Source organism: Macaca fascicularis, chromosome 16, assembly GCF_037993035.2.
Source record: "Macaca fascicularis isolate 582-1 chromosome 16, T2T-MFA8v1.1".
NCBI lineage: Eukaryota > Metazoa > Chordata > Mammalia > Primates > Cercopithecidae > Macaca > Macaca fascicularis.
Genome location: NC_088390.1, coordinates 15,774,341 through 15,793,309, shown reverse-complemented (window position 1 = coordinate 15,793,309; position 18,969 = coordinate 15,774,341). Strand labels below are relative to the sequence as shown.

At 54.2% G+C, this 18,969-nt stretch overlaps 1 protein-coding gene across 2 annotated transcripts; it reads right to left on the bottom strand.

Moving 5' to 3' along the window:
- Positions 1-3,555: 3,555 nt before the first annotated feature.
- On the bottom strand, positions 3,556-17,936 carry TBC1D26 (TBC1 domain family member 26). Of its 2 annotated transcripts, XM_065532810.1 has the most exons (13): positions 17,862-17,936; positions 17,605-17,687; positions 15,769-15,808; positions 15,215-15,295; positions 14,909-15,016; positions 14,465-14,574; positions 13,146-13,194; positions 12,051-12,150; positions 11,236-11,330; positions 10,792-10,857; positions 10,217-10,316; positions 9,709-9,858; positions 3,556-5,476 (listed from the first exon to the last, which is right to left on the bottom strand). In XM_065532810.1, exons 1-13 carry the CDS (start codon positions 17,934-17,936, stop codon positions 5,055-5,057), a joined length of 1,479 nt encoding a protein of 492 aa, XP_065388882.1. In that variant the 3' UTR covers positions 3,556-5,054. The 2 variants fall into 2 exon arrangements, with proteins under 2 accessions (XP_065388882.1, XP_045231248.2); XM_045375313.2 differs by lacking the exons at positions 15,215-15,295; positions 15,769-15,808; positions 17,605-17,687; positions 17,862-17,936 and having other exon boundaries at positions 5,362-8,772; positions 12,030-12,150; positions 14,909-15,043.
- Positions 17,937-18,969: the final 1,033 nt, after the last annotated feature.

The following is an 18,969-nucleotide window of genomic DNA, read 5'->3' as shown; positions in this document are numbered from 1 at the left end:
TGGAACCTGTTATGAGGTGTATACCAATGACAGTACCTGGATGCCTGAGCCCATAGATAACTGAGGGCCAATGCATGCTAATGAGGAAGGGATGAAAATAAATATATCAATAGGATATAAATATCCTCCAATATGCCTAGGACCTGCCACTGGATGCTTACAAATTTGCACACAAGTTTGGTTGGCAGTAATCCCTGGAAAAAATAAATCACAGGCTACCTTGCATATGATTTCAGGGCAAAGTTTAAAATACAAACATTCTCACCCTAAAACTCAGCAGTTCCATCCAAACGAACTCGAATGTAAACAAAATAGAGTTTGGTTTGAAGGTGTGGATGCTTGAAATTGGGAAAATTGTATAGCAAGTAAGGCTGAGGTGCTATAAAATAATTCCTATGGAATCGTCATTGATTGGTCCCCTAAGGGCATTTTTAAGAAAAATTGCACTAGAGGGCCTTCTTGTAAAATAGGCCAATGGAATCAGAAAAAAACTATACACAGTATATTCAGACAGAAGCTGATGTCTCTATCATATGGAGCCCTGGTGGCATTGTCACTCCTAGTCCAAAAATGATATCTCCTGCCATAGGACAGGAACATTCAGAATTATGGAAATTAGCTATGGCTCAAAGTTCAATCAAAATTTGAGAGGGTAAATATAATAAGTATAAAGGAGAGGGAGGGCCGGGCGCAGTGGCTCAAGCCTGTAATCCCAGCACTTTTGGAGGCCGAGACGGGCAGATCACGAGGTCAGGAGATCGAGACCATCCTGGCTAACACGGTGAAACCCCGTCTCTACTAAAAAGTACAAAAAACTAGCCAGGCGAGGTGGCGGGCGCCTGTAGTCCCAGCTACTCGGGAGGCTGAGGCAGGAGAATGGCGTGAACCCGGGAGGCGGAGCTTGCAGTGAGCTGAGATCCGGCCACTGCACTCCAGCCTGGGCAACAGAGCAAGACTCCGTCTCAAAAAATAAAAAAAAAAAATAAAAAATAAAAAAAAAGGAGAGGGAGGTAAAGATAAATATGTTCTCTCCTTTCTTTCTAACAGGACCTTTTGGATTCAAAGTTGTGTCTGGCCACCTTTTATGTTAGCAATAGGAAATATTACTCTTGACATGAATACCCGTTTTATCACCTGCCCTGAAGGTCACTTGTTTACTTGCATTAACTCAACCTTTGATAAAAAAAAAAACTATCTTGTTAATTAGAGCCAGAGAAGGAGTTTGGATCCGTGTGTCTCTAAATAGACCATAGGAGTCATCACTATCCATTCATATTGTAACTGAGATCCTTAAAACACTCTTATCCCATTCAGAAAGATTTATAGTTGCTCTTATATTTGCTGTAATTGGCCTCATTGTGGTTACCACTACTGCTGCAGTAGCTGGTGTGGCTTTACACTCATCTGTGCAAACTGTTGAATTTGTTAATAAATGGCAAAAGAATTCTGCAAAAAAAATTATGGAACTCTCAAGCGTAAATAGATCAAAAGATAGTTAATCAAATTAATGATCTCTGTCAGACAGTGACTTGGATAGGAGAATGCATTATAAGTTTAGAAACTAGAATTCAAATGCAATGTGATTGGAATACATCCGATTTTTGCATTACTCCTTGTGGTTACAATGAAACAGAACACCAATGGGAAAGAATTAAATGCCATCTAGAGGGAAGAGAGGAAAATCTCACCCTCAATATTGTAAAATTAAAAGAACAGGTTTTTGAAGTCTCAGGCTCACTTAGCCCTGCTCCCAGGAAGTGATATTTTAAGCAAGGCAGCCGATGGGTTGTCTGCACTCAATCCTCTTAAATGAATTAAGACCATTGGAAACTCTACACTTGGAAATTTTGTTCTAATAATTATGTGCTTGTGCTATCTCCTTTTAGTCTATAGATGCAGAAGCTGCCTCTGGAGAGAAAGCCGCCGCCAAGAACAAGCAACGATAGCTGTGGCAGTTTTGCAGAACAAAAAAGGGAGACATGTTGGTAGAAGGGCTGAGGCGGGGCTTGCTTGTCTGACATAATGTAAAAGAGCCTTGGAACATATCCTGGGTCCAGGGTCTAAAACCCTTTGTGGCCTATGGAACACCAAGCTCTGTGCCAAAGAGTGGAAGACTGCCCTGCTGCACTACAATCTAAGCCCAGTGCATAAAACCCTTCGTGACTTGGAGAGCACCCAGGGCTCAGGGCATAAAACCCATCATAGCCTCTGGAAAGTGTCCAGACTCGCTGGCCCCTTGCTTCTTGCTCTCCAAAGATCATAAACTGATTGTATCTTGAATTAGAAGAATCTGTTTTCCCTTATCTCAAGTAGCAGAGCATATGCTAAACCGTCACAGCTACGCTTGATGCGCTGCTACCTTTCTACCCCCACATCCTCACGTCCTCACCTGTCTACCCCCACGTCCACACCACCTGCTTCTTTGTTTGATTACCAATAAATAGTGTGGGCTCCCAGAGCTCAGAGCCTTTGCAGCCTCCATACTAGCATTGGCCCCTTGGACCCACCCTACTACATACTCTTGTCTTGTCTCATTCCTTTGACTCCGTTGGACTTCGTAGCCCCCACGAGCTGGTGTTGGGTCTGATCACCCAAATAGATTGTTGGAGGAAATAACTTGTTTCTTTAGCTTCACAGGTCCACAAATTAAAAGTGTGCCCCCAGGAGCTGCACTAAATGATTTGTAACATCTGCACCTGATTTAGAACATTTAGAAGGTAAGATTTTAAACTTCAAGTTTATGATGTTTAGGGGCCATTTTGGACTTTGAGGTGATTAGACAATATGATTTAGATAATAATACTTTGGATCTGAGCTGATGATGAGACAAAATCTTTGAGAGGGAGTAAATGTATTTTGCCTTTAGGGAAAATAAGACCATTTGAAATTTAGAGGGAACTGTATGGTAGGTGATACGAAGATTTCTTCTCAGATTTTCTTCCATGGTAAACAATTACCATGCTGTAGGAAAGGCTGCATGCAACAGAATGGTGGGCAGCCTCTAGGAGTTGAGAGCAACTCTCCATTGACAGGCAAAAAGAAACCAGAATCTTCAGTCACGTAACTACAGGGACTGAATTCTGACAAAAACCACTGAGCTTGGAAAATGGCCTGAAATAAAATAACAGCCCTGCATCCAACTTGGAAAGGAAAACCTCAGATTCTCTTTGTTTGCAGGTGATACAATCTTCTATTTGGAGAAACCTAAAGACTCCACCAGAAAACTAACAGAATAGTTAAACAGGCCGGGCGCGGTGGCTCAAGCCTGTAATCCCAGCACTTTGGGAGGCCGAGACGGGCGGATCACAAGGTCAGGAGATCGAGACCAGCCTGGCTAATACGGTGAAACCCCGTCTCTACTAAAAAATACAAAAAACTAGCCGGGTGAGGTGGCGGGCGCCTGTAGTCCCAGCTACTCGGGAGGCTGAGGCAGGAGAATGGCGTAGACCCGGGAGGCGGAGCTTGCAGTGAGCTGAGATGCGGCCACTGCACTCCAGCCTGGGCGACAGAGCGAGACTCCGTCTCAAAAAAAAAAAAAAACAAAAAAAAACAACAAAAAAAACAGAATAGTTAAACAAATTTAGTTAAGTTGCAGGATACAAAATTAACATACAGAAATCAGTAGTATTTCTCTATGCCACAGTGAACAATCTAAAAAAGAAATTAAGAAAGAAATCCCATTTACAATAGATACAAATAAAACACTTAGGAATAAATTTAACCAAAGAAGTGAAAGATCTCTACAAAGAAAACTATGAAGCATTGGTGCAGGAAATTGAAGAGAACACACACAATTGACATATATTCCATGTTCATAGATCGGAAGAATCAATATTGCTAAAATGTCTATACTACCCAAAGCAATCTACAGATTCAATGCAATCCCTGTCAAAATACCAAGGACATTCTTCACAGAAGTGGAAAAAATAATCCAAATGGAACCACAAAAGACCCAGAATAGCCAAAACTACTGTAAGCAAAAAGAACAAAATTGGAAGCATCACATTACCTGACTTCAAATTATAGTACAGGACTATAGTAATCAAAACAGCAATGGACTGGCATAAAAACAGACACATAGACCAGTGGAAAAGAATAGAGAACCCAGGAATAAATCCCCATGCCCCAGGGCCCTTTCCTGTCTCCCCTTGTGTTCAGGGGTGGCTGCTGCTCTGAGAACATTAGAACAGGGAAGAGAGATGGAGCCAGTGCATTCTTGGTGGGTATTATCCTAAACTTTTATATCCAAGTGAATCCCCCTTATTCACTATGGCATTGCCTAAGCATTGCCCTGTGACGGCTGCTAAAGAACTTCTCGCCGGAGGCAGGCAGTGGCCATGGGCACTGCCCCTTGCATTAGGTCTTGTGTTTGATGTGCTCTTGTGAATTTACTTTGTTAGAACAAAATATTTCCATGGTGGTCTTGGGAATCTCTTCCTTTAGCTCCCAATCTGCTATGAAATTCAGGAAAACACTTTTCCTTTTTCCTAGTACCCTCCTGTGTAGGTGCTGATTGTTTCAAAGTGTGTCTGATCACTGAGGGACCCCCTGGGTGACCCCAGACTCATTCACACCATGTATGAAAAATCGCCTGCATTTCTGAGATGCTGGCTGCCCGTTCAGTGCTTCACAGGAAGACACATGGGCTTTCCCTCTTCAGATGCCTGAAGGGAGTGCTTTGAGCTGAGTGGTTTGCTGGCCTCCCTCCAGCCCTAGGGCCCTCCATGGGTCTCGGCTCCCTGGAGGGTCACTGAAACCTCCCTGATGGTTTCCTCTTGCACTGGCAGCACTGCAACATATAGACCTGAGTACTATTGTATTCTGGCTTGGTGTGTATGCTTTTCACTTTGTAAAACTGCCGTTCTTTTGACAATTCAAGTGACTGTTTTGTTTACTATATCCTTGAAAACCAAAATTGTAACAAAAACATTCCCATGACAGTGCTGTGGTTGGAGACTTTATTACCAACAGATTTACACCTTCCTTTTCCCTCTCATTTTCAGGAGCTGTTTCAGGACTCCTCCTCCCCCTCGCCCCAATAACTTGAGTCTTTCCTATGTCATAATAAAGCTACATTTTCTTCTGAAAACTGGCAGGTTCTCACTTCCTAACACAGACAGCCTAGGAGAGGGTGGCAGGAGGGAGAAGAGCAGCCAGGGCACACCGGCCTGAATGGGGGCGTTCCTGGTACGAGTCAGTGGCCAGAGCTGCAGCCTGTTTTTGTGCCCAAAGTCTTGACTGGGGGTCAGGAAGGCCACGCATTCACATTTCATCTCTTTTTGTGACTGGTCTGCTGCTGGTTGACCTTTGTTCCTCCTTTTTTGGGCAGGAAGGTGACATCCAGGATTCAGGACAGCCTTCTGACTTGGGTGTGCATGAAAGTCACCTGAGGCCCTTGACGTGCAGGAATCCTTGCCAGGGTTGGATTGCAAGCCCCAGGCTATGGTATAGCAATGTGCATTTTGTAGCAAGCTCCCTGCGTGATGGGAGAGTCACAAATGGAAAGAAATACTATAATCAGTGGAGAGAAGATGTGCACAGCTATACAAGTGTACAGTTCTGTGACAGATCACAAGGTGGGGGTGGATCTCCCAGCAGTCCCACCTACTTCCCTTGCCCTCAGTGGGTCAGGAGTCTCCTGCTTGGCCTCATCTTCGATTCTGAAGCCTGAGTTCTGAACAGTTTTGCCCCCTACTTTTTCAGATGCCTCTGTGGCAAACCTGTTATTTGACTTTTATTTGACAGAGCCTCGCTCTGTCACCCAGGTTGGAGTACAGTGGTGCGATCTCGGCTTACTGCAAGCCCCGCCTCCTGGGTTCATGCCATTCTCCTGCCTCAGTCTCCTGAGTAGCTGGGACTACAGGCGCCCGCTACCACGCCCAGCTAGTTTTTTGTGTTTTTAGTAGAGATGGGGTTTCACCGTGTTAGCCAGGATTGTCTGGATCTCCTGACCTCGTGATCCGCCCACCTTGGCCTCCCAAAGTGCTGGGATCACAGGCATGAGCCACCACGCCCAGCCTATTTGACTTACTTTACATGGAAAAATCAAGAACACCAGAGAATGCCCCAGGGTTCCAGGCTTAGTCCCATCTCTTCATTTTAAATAGAACCATTGTTGTCTTCCCCTGGGGGAAGCTTCACTCTGCCTGATTCCTAAGACTTTCCAACCAGCAAAGCTCCATTTCTCCGGGACAGGAATAGGAAAACTTTGTGACTGAGACATTCAGTGCAATACTGAACATCGTCCACTTTCACACTTTCACTCTGAGAACTACACCTTCTGGGTGTCGGAGAGTCAGTACCGTATACTGGACTCCAGTAGAAAGCGTAACATTTATCTTGTAAAACAAACCATCACTTCAGCGTAACTGAGCGATCCTAAGCCCAGTTGCTTCCAGGCGGCGACTGATGTAGTGAGAACAGTTAGTTCCCTGGTCAGGGGCCACTGCTGCATGTCCCTCGCTGTGAATGAAGTGACGTGGTCAAAAGCAATGCCGTGTGCGCTGCCATGATGGTGACAGGAAGGACGAGCAAGTCTATATCCAGGTAGGGGTTCCCTGCAGTGAAGGCCAATCTCAGCCCCCTCCACAGTGTGGGCAGCCTGCCCACAGGTGGTCAGCCGGTCCTCCTGGGAAATAGTGCCAGCCCAGGGAGCCACACCAAGTCCCTCGTCAGCAGATGGGATGCTTGGCAGTGGTGTTGGCCTGGTCAGCCTTGGTCGGGGCACGTGCAGCATGCTGAGCCTCTTCTGTCCCATGCCTGTCTGATGGCCACTTTGTCCCTGTCTAACATGGTGGCCAGGGAAAGAAGCTGACTCCATCTCTTGGCATGCCGTTTTGCCCACCTTTGATCAAGAGCATCCTCTGCAGGGATTCTCTTTGGTGGGAACAATGGAAATGTGGATGAAACCACCTTCACAGTCTGAGCCCCTGAGGCTCCTCTGCATTCTAGGAAGCCTGACTGGAAGGAGCTTGGCAGCGGTGCCTGCTGTGGTTGTGGCAGCGGCTGAGCTGCAGGACAAGGCTTCCAGGAGGGGGGTGGTGTGGCAGGCAGGGCCTCAAAGCCTCCAGGTGGCATGTTGGCATAGCAGACCTGGGCACTCGGGGTGCTGTTGGGCCAGGCTCCGGAGTGCAGACTGCCTGCACTGCAGTGATGGAGTTGGGAAGAGGCAGCGGTGTTCACAGCTGTTGACCCCCTTGTGCCAGCTGCCCATATCATCACTGTACGGGCTCAGCATCTCTGGCCCAGCTTGCCCAGGTTGTCTGATGTGAATTCTCGCAGCACCCAGGGCTCGCTGTGCCCTAGTCCCCTGTGTGGGCCTGTGGTGCCCCTCTCCCCCTAGGACTCAGGTTGAAGGCAGGTCCCTCTGGGCTGGGGACTTGGGCCCTGGGGGAGGGGCTGTGACCCACAGGTGGGGTCAGGGGCCCCAGGGCACGCTGCTGCCTGGCTGGGGCTGTGGGAACCCCATGCTCAGCCTTCCCTCCTGAGGCCGTGAGGGGACCAAGTCCCCCACTAAGTATTTCCCAAGGCCCAGAAGACAAAAATATAAAATAAAAAAAAAATAACAGTAAAAATCAAGGTCCAGCAGCCATCTGGGGCCGCGAGGCAGCCGGGCAGGTGCTGCCTGGGCTACCTCCATGCCATGTTGTTCTTCTACTGAGGGGAGTAGCGGGCAGGGGACACCTTGTTGCAGGGGTATCTCTCGAAGTGCCTCCTCCCTGTCATAAACCCAGGCAGGGCCTGGTGTCGCGGTCCCAGTGGGCTCGCTGGGCGGGGTGCGTCTTGTTGTTCCAGGGCTGCTGTCCACAGAAGATGGAGAAGTGACAGAGTCCCAGGAGCTGTGTTCAAAATGGCAGCACAGGAAACATGGACCCCCGACATGCGGGTCTGTGTGGAGCTGTGGTGTAGAGTTCCTGGACAAGTGTTTCCGTGTAATACAAAGCCTGACCTCACCGGGGGACAGGCTGCTGTCATCTTGAACCTCTGGGCACCCCAGAGAACGGCCTGCTGCCCTGGGTTCTTGAGAAGCCCCTGGGCCCCTGACATGCAGGTCTGTGTGGAGCTGTGGCATAGACTTCCTGGACAAATGTTTCCGTGTAATACGAAGCCTGACCTCACCGGGGGACAGGCTGCTGTCATCTTGAACCTCTGGGCACCCCAGAGAACGGCCTGCTGCCCTGGGTTCTTGAGAAGCCCCTGGGCCCCTGACATGCAGGTCTGTGTGGAGCTGTGGCATAGACTTCCTGGACAAATGTTTCCTTGTAATACGAAGCCTGACCTCACCAGGGGACATTCTACCCTCATCTCGAGCCTCTGGGCCCGTCAGACAGTAGTCTTCTGCCCTGGGTTCTGGGGAAGCCCCCTCAGAGTCCCAGGAGCTGTGTTCAAAATGGCAGCACAGGAAACATGGACCCCCGACATGCGGGTCTGTGTGGAGCTGTGGCCTAGCGTTCCTGGACAAGTGTTTCCGTGTAATACAAAGCCTGACCTCACCCGGGGACAGGCTGCCGTCATCTCGAGACTCCGGGCCCCTCAGACAGCAGTCTTCTGTTCTGGGTTCTTGAGAAGCCCCTTCGTGCTGATGGACCTCAGCCTGGGCCTTGGGGACAGCCCCGTTAGGCCAGGCTGGCAGAGGACAAGGCTTTTGTCCCAGGGGGACTGATGGCATGAGCTCCTGGAGCTGAGCTGGTGGGGTGGGGATGGCCAGTCTGTCCCCCTCATGGAGGGGCCCAATGCCAGGGGACACCCTCGAGGACCATTGCTCCAGCTCGGCTGAAAAAAAAGAAGCAGACATGGTCAGCATCTTCTCCAAGCCCATCTGGTCTCTTGAGGGCTACGCCCCACAGGCCTGAGTCTCTGGAGTCCTCTGGGTCCCTGTGCGGCCCCCTGGTCTGACACTGAGGATGACCCTGCAGGCTGCTGATTCCAGGGCGCAGTCTGTGTGCAGTCTGGGGTGGGGGAGCTTTCGGGGAACCTGAGGTTGCTCCTGAAATGGCCCCCAGGGTTCAGGGTGGCTCAGGGCTTCCTGCTTCACGCCCTCACCTCAGGGCAGTTTGGCAGCCCTGCTTCAGGACTCAGCTGGGAGGGACGTGCACTGTCACCCAGCCCCCTTGCCACCTCACATGGGGGCCTGTCTCCACAGCGGGTGAGAAGGGAATGGGCACAGCTTCCCCTCTACCCTCCAGGCTGCCTACCCCATGCCAGGGCTGCAGCGATCCCACACCGGGCTGAACTCTTGGTTGTGGCTCTGGGTCAGGGCTTCCCCCAATGCCCTCTGCCCGAATCCTCTCTGGGTCAGGGACACTGATTCTCTTGTCCCCCTGGCTTTTTGTTTTGACACCCTTGGAGGGCACTAGAGAATGAGGGGTCTCTGCTGCTTGGAGGTGGGGATGAGGGCTTCCACAGCTGGGTCTGACTGCCCCAGTGTCCCTCAGGGCCCTTTGAGGGGGTGAGGGGGACAATGTGGAAAGTGGAGGAGGGGTTGGGGGGTCCTGCCCATGCCCCCTGCTTGTCCACTCAGCATGTCCAGCACACGCATGCACTCAGTGCCTGCCCTGAGGACTGGCAGACCCATTTGAGTTTCTTAGAGGAGGAAGTGGAGGAAGAAGGGGTGCAGGAGGAAGGCCAGGTAGGAGGGCTGGTGGGGCACTCCCCACCATTGACTGTCCCAGAGGGAGACTTGGGAGGGGACCTGGTGCTGGGGCTCACCTGGGGGTGGCAGGTCCCAGTGTTTTTTTGTGAGTTCCTTCATAGAGGCTTGAAGATTCCTGAGGACTCTGTTGTCCTCCAGGGCCCAGCTCTGAGACAGTCGCTCCTGAAACTCCCAGATGGTGCTCCAGGAAAGCTTCATGAGGCGCTCTAGGGACAGGGCGGGCATCAGGCCAGGAGGGTTCCCTGGGAGGGGTCAGTGCCTGCAAGCCCATTTCCACCAGGCCCACCTCCCACTGGGTGGTGCCTGGTCCTTTTTGGCCACCCGGGGGTCCAGCTGTGCACAGGAGGCTACAGTTGAGGAAGGCCGGGCAGGGAAGTGCTCACCACACTCCTGACTTTCATCTGGGTCATGTCAGGGGTGGACTCAGTGTCATCATGCCTTGCCCAGCCCACCAGGCCAGACCCCCCAACCCGGATGGAGCAGACAGTGTAAGGACATGTCCCTCAGGCCAGCGGGGTCTGTCCCATGTGTTCCCCCAAGCACCCTCGGGCACATGGGACTTACTCCTGTGTATTTTGAATGATGCATGCGCCATGGCTGTCAGTAATCGCTTGCCCTCCAAGATGAGCACATCCCACAGTCTCATGGTGAGCCCGAAGGATTTCTGTGGGGACAGCAAGTGTGAGAGAACTCGGCCTTACAAGCTGGGGCCAGTGGCCTGAGCAGGTCCCACTGGGGTTTCAGTCCCCTGAAGTGCTGGGGATCCCCTCCATGGGATGAGACCCCCCTGTAAGACTGAGTCAGACAAGGTCCTGTAGCTCCTCATGGGGGACTCATCTCAGCAGCGCCGTGACTTCTGGAAGGAGGGGTTTCCTGAGGACTTGGGGCCTCCCTGGGCCCTCACAAGTCGGGTCCTGCCCCAGTTTGCCCACGAGGCTGGGCCTGAGCCTTGGCCTCTGCCATGGGATGCCCCCTCTTGGGCAGAGCCTGGCTTGTGAGCCCTGCAAGGACCTGCCTGTGCCTCCTGTGGGCTGGAGGTAAGCCAGGTCCTCCTGGGGGAGCTGGACCCCTGAGCTGAGGGTGCTGGGCACTGCAGGGTAGAAGAGTCCCAGGGCTGGGGTCTCCCTGTGCCTCCTTACCGCATCAAGGAAACACCGGAGGAGCCTCATCAGCATGGAACCCTCAATGCACAGCCCTTCCTTGCCCTGAAGGGAGGAGCAGAGGTGCTCAGGGCCCCTGAGCTGCCCTGAAATCCTCCCACTTCCAGGCCCCTCTGCAGACCCTTCCTTAAGAGGCACAACCCAGGGTGATGGCCAGGGCTCCAACGCCCGCCCCATGCACAGACACCCGGTGGACACACTTCTTTTAGCCCTGCTCAGCTGCAGCTCGGTCCTGGTCCCAGCGCCTCTGCCTCTGCCAGGGCAGGAGAAGGAAACCCAACACCAAAACCATGGGGAGTCTGCATCCCAGGTCAGGCCGTGGCTGGGACTCAGCCTCTTGCCAGCTCCATGAGGGACTCAAGCCTCCCCTGGCCTATGGGGCCCAGGGCCTCTGGGGAGGAGCCAAGGGTGTCATCCACTCACCAGGTGTCTCATGATCTTCGGGAAGGACTTGTGCAACACCTGCTTCTGGTGTGATAGGAGCCTCTCAAGCTGGGCAGCATCTGGGCTGTAGAATACTGAGAAGTCCCCGACCCATCACCCCATCAGATCCCACGCCCAAGATGTGGAGGCATCAGCTGGAAGATCCGGGCAGGGCAGGGGACCCCAGACCCCGAGGCCTCCCTCCCTCCCATCTGGTGACCCCAGCATGCAGCCTCAGCCTTGGCAAGGAGGGCCCTGGCTGGAGGTGCTGCCTAGTAGCATCCGGGGTCCAGGTGCCCGGAAGGCAACCTGCCTTTGACACCACGAGGCAGGCGCTGGTTGGGAGAACAGGGTGGAAGCTGGGGGCTATGTGGCCATCTCTTGGATGTGGGGTCACGCTGGGGGACATGGGATGGGCAGACACTGCCATCTTGGCTTTGTTGGCCCATCTGTAGGGAGGGAAGGTGGCTGGGAGCACAGCCAGCTGGGAGGCAGAAGGACTTTCAAGGAGGTGAGTGGCGCCTGCACAAAATTGGGGCTGGCTTTGGGCGACAGAGGGCGGCCTGGGGGAGGTATCCATGTCCTCTGATATTAGGGATGAAAGGCGTCTGACGTGAGGTGAGGGGGTCCCTGTCCAGACCCACGCTGCTGTGGGACCTCAGAAGGGACATCCTGGAGGCTCCAAACAAGCTGGGATACAAGGAAGACACCTTGCCTGGAAGTTGGGGTCACCGGCCAGGGTGGCCATCTCCTGGCATGGCTGTGTAAGGCCTTGGGGGCAGCTGTCCACCTACCCTGCAGGGAGTGTCTCTCACCAGCCAGCAGCTGGGTCAGCGCCCAGAAAGCATCTTCCTCTGGCAGATACAGGAGGAGGATGGCGGTGATGTGGCTCAGGTCCTTGTGGTAGCCCACCTCCTGCAAGAGCCAGAGTCACCGTGGAAGGATGTCACTTGGGAGGGCTGAGGCCACCTGGGAGGATTTACATCACTAGAGATGGCAGAGGTCCTTGGGGACACCTGCCTCAGGCCCCAGAAGATTTGAGGTGCAGCTGTGCACCCCTCCCCTGGCACTGGGCATGAGGACTGAGCAGATCACACACAACTCAGTTGACAAGGAGCATGGGTGGACTCCTGCAGCGAGCGTCCAAGCTCACATGGCCCGAAAGGGCACAGTCAGGGATTGTTCATGCTCCCTCCCCTGGGCCAGGCTGGGGAGGCCACTGTGCCAGGCCTGGGGCAGCACCTCTGAACTGCACCCGCCACGAGGGCAGGCAGCGGGGCGCTGACCACCACACAAAGGGTCCCGTGACAGCCCAAGGGCTGCCTGCCAGACACAGGGGGTGGCTGGGTCCTCCATGTGGGCAGCTCATGCAGTCAGCTCAGTGGCTCTCCTGGCCTGGAAGGGTCTGGAAAGTGGGGGCCAAGCAGGAGCAGCCATCTGGGTGACCCCCTCCCTATCTGCTATGCTCCTATGGGGTCTGAGCAAAGGGGAAATTGGATCATTGCCAAGTTTCCAGTGAAGAAGAGGCTCCCCCAGGATGCAAACTCATTTCATGACAAGAGCCTGACCCATCAGGCACCTCAGCAACTTCTCAAACCTGTCTCCTACAAGGACCATCCTGCAAGGTCCTGAGGACCATCCTATGAGGCCCCTGCCAAGCTCCTAGGCTTTGGGGCAACACCTTGAGAGGAAGGTCATTTCTTCATCTGAGACGTGGTGATTGGGTCAAGGTGACAGCAGGAGTCTGGGCTTCAACCCTTTTCTGCCAGCAGTGAGCTTGAGTCCTGCCTACTACGAGCTGGTGGGTCACGAACACTGAATTTTCAAGAAGTGCCGACACCCCCAAGAGACACCCATGCCTGTGAATATGGGTACATGGCCCAGGAATATCGCTGCCCGGGAATACTCACAGGGTTATATGCAGAATAGGCCACAAGGATGTCACATAATTCCTGCTGCCTAGAAAAGAGGGAAAAGAGGATTTTGTTTGTTTTGTGCAGATGCTGTCAGTTTCATTTTCTCTACAAACCCAGACAGCAAACACAATTCTGGGATAAGATGATCCCCCAAATAAGCAGTGAGCTCTTCAGGACACCTGAGTTTTTAGGAATTTTTTTTCTGTAAAATCCATATTCCTTGCAATGCAAATATCGTAGGTGTACAGTTGGATCAGTGATTATTTTCACTCTGGTTGATTTTTTCTTCCCCTTTTTCTCAGTTTGCACACACAGAAGTCCAGTCTTTGGGATGTGCAGTTCCATGGTTCTGAACCAATGTGCAGAGCCTCCCGTCCACCACTGCAGCCCCTCCCAGAGTGGCTCCTTCAGCCTCCAAGTCCCCAGTGTGTCCCCTTTGCAGCCAATGTCTCCCAGCTCTGTCAGCCCCTGGCCATCCTGACCTGTTCTCTGTCTCTATGGTTTGCCCTTTTCCAGAATGGCCTATGAATTGGAATCCCACGGTGGTAGCCTGTGGGGTCTGGCGTCATTCCCTCAGCAATACACATCTAAGATCCACCCATGTTCCTGCGGGCATTAGGGGTTCGTTCCTTTTCCTCCCTGAGTCGTCCCTCTGTGAAGAGTGGAACCCCCTTCCTCCTAAGTTCCCGTGTTGAAAAGCATCTCGGTAGCCTCCGGGTGTGAGTGACAATCAATCAAGCAGTGAATGTGGCATGCGGGTTTTACTTGAACCTCAGTTTTCAAATCAGTGTGGTCAATATCTGTCACACTTTGGGAATGTGTGGTACAAGGCCACTGAACTTTGTGAGTCACAGCCCATCTGACTTACAAAGTGGCTGTGCCCTGTCACGTTCCCACCAGCCAGGGATGAGAGTTTCCAGAGCCCCGCATCCTTTCTAGTATTTTGGGCTGTCAGTGTTGCCCGGGAAGGCTCCCAAGCCCTGCTATCTTGCCACCTTCTCATGGGTCCCTATCCTGGGTAGTTGTGGGTCATGGAGAGCACTTTTCACCGTCTGCATTATTATTATTATTTTTTCTGCCTTCCATCTCCTTGTGAGCCACCTGGGTTCTGGCCCTAAACGTCCCAGCCCGGCGCAGGGTTTAGAGCCAGGGAGGTGCTCAGTCCATGGTGCTGGCTGCTCCCTGGGCTAGGAGAGCCCTTGGTGGCTCTGTCACCCCTCCTGGGTGACCCTGGCCTCTGCCCTGGGTATGCCCTCATCCCTCTGGATTGCCCCCATCTTCCCTGTGACCCCTGCAGCCCCCATAGGCCTTACTTGACTCCAGATCTTTGTATGAACATCATGTGGTTCTGCAGGGTGCTGTTGACATCTAGCTGGATGCGGTGGATGATTCTGGAGGACCTCTTGCCCTTCTCCTTCATGACCTGTAGGGCAGGGCCAAGAGGAGGAAGCAGCCTCAGAACAGACAAAAGATTTCCTGCCCCAAACGGCAGTCATCCCACAGTCAGCACTTCTGGAAGGAAGCGAGGAAGGTTTCCTTCTGCAGAAAGCTCCTTTTTGCCTTGTTTCTGAAGCCAGGGAGGGTCACGGAGCCCAGTGCACCTGTGGTGCCTGAGTCACCATCTGTGCCCAGGATGTGCATCTGACCACAGCCCCCATCCCCAACCCAGGCTCTACATTCCCTCCAGCTGGAGTCCTGGGCTCCTGATACAGCCTGGCTTGTTTGTCCTGCCCTGGCTGAGTGTGGGAGGGACTTACCTTATATTTGCCTGGATTCTGGGACTTGACTTTGTTAATATCTAGCAAAAGTGACCATGCCTGGCCCCGCACCGCCAGGGGGATGCCTTTGTATACTCTTTGAGACAGCTATAGACAGAAGAACACACCAGTGAGACAGGACACAGGGCGACTCCGCAGAGGACAGCTGGCGGACAGGCCTGCTGTGCTATGGTGAGGAGGGGGTGCCACCCACCCACTGAGGCAGACAGTGCCAGGTCTGCTATGGGTGCCTGTCCCCTGGCTCTGCAGAGAGCTGTCACGGGGGCCACTCCCTCCCCATGTTACCTTCTTGGTGTTCCTATATTTTGGCCATTCTGCAAACATCTGTAGCCACTTGTTGGTACGTTTACTTTCCTTGCGTCTTTGCTGTCAAATGAGCCATGATGGAGTTAGTGGAGCTGCCAGGCCCCTGGCAGTGGCCCATGGATGCTGGATCCAGGGCTTTGGGGCCCTGAAGGGACCCAACCTGAAGGAACCAGGAAAGGGCAGACCCCGGGGGCTGAGACCCTCTGAAGGAACCAGAGCTGGTGGTCTGGACTGGTGATGCCAGAACAAGCCATCCTCAGGCCATAAATGCCCCGAGTTTGGGTTAGGTCCAGCCTTCAGCTGGGGTCTTGGTTCAAACAGGCAGTGGACTCTGAGCCAGGACTGCAGTTCTTGGTTTGGGTTTTGGTCAAGCCCTCATGGAAATAGAGTGAAGCAGGAAAGGTTGCCCCTCCCAGTGACAGCTGTGGCCCACTCACCACCACACAGGCCCATAGGCCACCCCCTCTGCCTCACTGACCACCCGATTCCTGGTCCCTGGAGCGGCCTCCCACGCAGCAGGCACAGACTCTTACCTTCACCTCCAGGGCTCTTATCGGGGGCAGTTCCGTCTCACTGTAAGGCAACCCAGGCAGAGCTGAGGACCTGGCCGGGCCAGGAACCATCCCCCTACCTGAGAGGGCCCCAGGGAAGGACCAGCCTATCCCCATCCACCCTAAGTCTCAGCCTGGGAGAAGACACAGAGAAGGACGGCAAGGGCCTTCCTGCGGATCTGACACCTGCGAGGCACTGGGACCCTGGAGAGGAGGGAGCTCGAGGCTGGTCTGGTGGCGGCCACTCAGGGCCCATGGGGTGCCTTGGGCTGCACAATGGGGCTGCTCCTCCAGAGCTGGAGGTGACACCCTCTGTGGATGCTGAGAAAGTCCAGTTCTGAGACGGGATGGGTGCCGCCCCGGGTGGGTGGCCAAGCCCTGACTTACAGCAGTGCCTTAGGAGTGACCACATCACCCACCAGAGTCCAGGGAGCCTGGCCTGAGCGCTGCCTGGTGCCCTGAGGACACACCTGGAGGCCATCCCATCCGACACTCCCCATGGGCCTTGCAGGGTCTGATCTCCCAACGTGCACCTGCATCCTGGACGCTCACGCTGCCTGCTCCCCATCTTCCCCCATCCTGCCTGGCCCAGAGACTGTGACCCTCTCTCCGGCCACCCTGGCCCTTCTGTGACCCCATCCTGTCAGAACCTCTGAGTGAGACCTCCCAGATACATCCACACCCATGCCTTGGTCACTCTCTCACTGGGCTGCCCAGCACTGCTGGGGAGATATCCAGGGCAACAAGGGTGACCAAGGGCCCTGCAGGCAGTGGTGCTGGCCCCCACCACTCCCGCTGCAGCCTCAGCTGGCTCTCACGGTAATTGGCCTTCAGCCCTCAGCCTTCTCCCAGCCACTGCAAAAACCAGGACATGGGATGCCTGCCTGTCCTCCGCCTATTGTCCTGTCTGCCCCGACTTGGCCCCTCCATCCACCCTGCACAGTGCTGACTGAGCCAGCAGGAAGCAGAGTCTCTGGAGGGCCACACAGAGCCTTGGGGACTGACCGAGTTCCCCCACTGAGGGGTCCCAGATGAGCCACTGTTCCCTGCCCACCCCATCTGTTGTCCTGCCCAGGCTGTCAACTCCACCCTGGGCTGGCTTGGTTCAGGTACGTTCCAGAAGTGGCAGGTCTCAAGGTCTCACCCTTCCCCCCTCCCCCAGGCTCCTCCCTCTCTCCATCCTGTGAGTCCTGAGGGGCTGGCTCCAGGCTGGGCTGCCCTTACCAAGCGCAGGTCTCTTCCCAGCACCACTCCCAGGGCCTTCAGCTGCTCGCTCTGTTGTCCCCCTGGCCTCAGTGAGAAGCCAAGGCCAGGACCCTGCCCTTCTTCTTCCACAACCTATCAGGGCCAGGGCCAAGGCCCTCACTGTCCCCATGCCCCTTCCTCTTGGCTGAGCCCCCTGAGCCCTCAGAGGTCTGCTATACAGCTGCCCACAGGCCAGGCCAGATGCCCCCTTGCCCTGTGGCCACAACCCCCAGATTTCACCAAGGCAGGCCCTAAGGGGACAGGGCCAGATCCTCAGGCTGCCTCCTCCTCTCCAGCTTACTTGGAGACGACAGTGCTGAGAGTCCACGGGCCTGCCCTGAGAGTCCCCTCTCTGTCCTGACTCCCTCTCCTGAGCTCCCTAAATCTGTCATGAGGCTATGCCCTAACTGTGACCACGGGCTGGGCCTGCAGGAGAGCCTGGAAGAGTTCTGACCCTGGAGAGGAGATTGGTCCAGCCAGGGAGACGTGTCCTACTTCAGAGAAGCCTTTCTAAAAGCAAAACCCATCCCTGAGGTGAGATTGGTGGCTGGGGGCGGGGGACAGAAGACTCACTGCACAATCCCGAGGTGATTCATGTATTTCCTGATGTTGACCTGCTCATTCCCCGTGTCCGCTGCTGCCCCAGCTCGGTGTCCCTGAAACCCAGAGGAGGCCAGGGTAAGCGGGGGCAAGGTGAGAGGTGTGGGGGGCCCAGGGATGTGGGCAGCCCCTCTCCACCCGGTGATCTTAGGGAGCCCAGGACCCTCTGACCAGGGCACAGCGGGAGAGGCAAGGTCCTGCCTCCCTTGAGGGAGCAGCCCAACCTGTACCTGCTCATACTTAGTAATGATGGTGTTGCCTTGCCCCTGGGCAGGCAGGGTATCCGGGTCCTCATCCATCTCCATCCTGCAAGACAAAGTCATCCAAAGGCTCTGCCGCACCCGAGATCTCCAGAGCACAGCCGAACCACGCTCACTGCACTGCCAGACACACTCCAGTCTGGTGAGCCCCATTCCACCACCCCTCCCAGATGACAAGGGGCCAGACTATGTGGCCCCACCCCTGGCTGGATCTCTGGAGTCCTTGCCTCCAACCAGTGATGGGCTCCTTCCTGAGGACTTGAGCACATGGAGACCCATTCGGGGACAGAGAGGCCCATTGTCCCCAAACAGCCCAAGGCAGACACACACCTGCCCCGGCAGGACAAACGGTGTCCACTTGCGGATGGTGAAGGGCCCACGATGGCCTGTTCTGGGCACCTGGAGGCAAGTGGAGTCAGGGACCGGATGTCTCTTAGGATCGTTCAGAAACCAGGAAGATACTCAGTTTTCTGTAGGAAGCAAGACATCTGGTGACTGCTTCATTCTGCCCCAATTCTCACTCACTCTAGCCAGTGAAGCCACTTCAGGAACAACACCAGCCAAGCAGTTTGGTTTGAGGAAAAGATGATCTATTGACTCCGGAGCAGCCTCTGTGCTCGTGGAGACCCCGTCTCAGGTGGAGGATGGCGGACACCACAATTCCTAGCTGTCAATACCGGAGGGGGCTTTGTTTTCCTGGGTCACCAAGAAAGAACAAGAGAACTCTGGGGCCTTAGTCCTAGAGAACACCCGGGGGGACCATCCCTGCCGGGAATACTCGGGGCAAAGGGAGGGTAAGGCCTCTAGAGGATCAGACAGAGAGAATGGGACGCTGCGGGAGGATTCCAGTCCCCAAGCCCCTTTGACCAGAAGGGACGATCGTCACCCTCCAGGCAGCCCTCCAGGGCTCCTTCATTTTCCACAACTGCTTGAGGGCAGAGGGCTCCCTGCCCCACTCCTAGACAAAGGATCCCATATGTCCAGTGGGTCCAGCAACCATCAGTGACCGCATCTGAAGTCTGAGTTGGTGAGCCCTCCTCCTGTGGGGACCCAGCTTAGGACCCAGACTTGGACTGAG

Excerpts from the sequence above, each read along its gene's own strand:
- TBC1D26 (XM_045375313.2), bottom strand. The coding sequence starts at position 14,571 with ATGAAGGAGAAGGGCAAGAGGTCCTCCAGAATCATCCACCGCATCCAG. Across the intron at positions 13,195-14,464 it reads ATACAAAGATCTGGAGTCAA|GCAGCAGGAATTATGTGACA; the intron begins GTAAGGCCTATG and ends CCTCTTTTCTAG. Across the intron at positions 11,331-12,029 it reads TGAGAGACACTCCCTGCAGG|TATTCTACAGCCCAGATGCT; the intron begins GTAGGTGGACAG and ends GGGACTTCTCAG.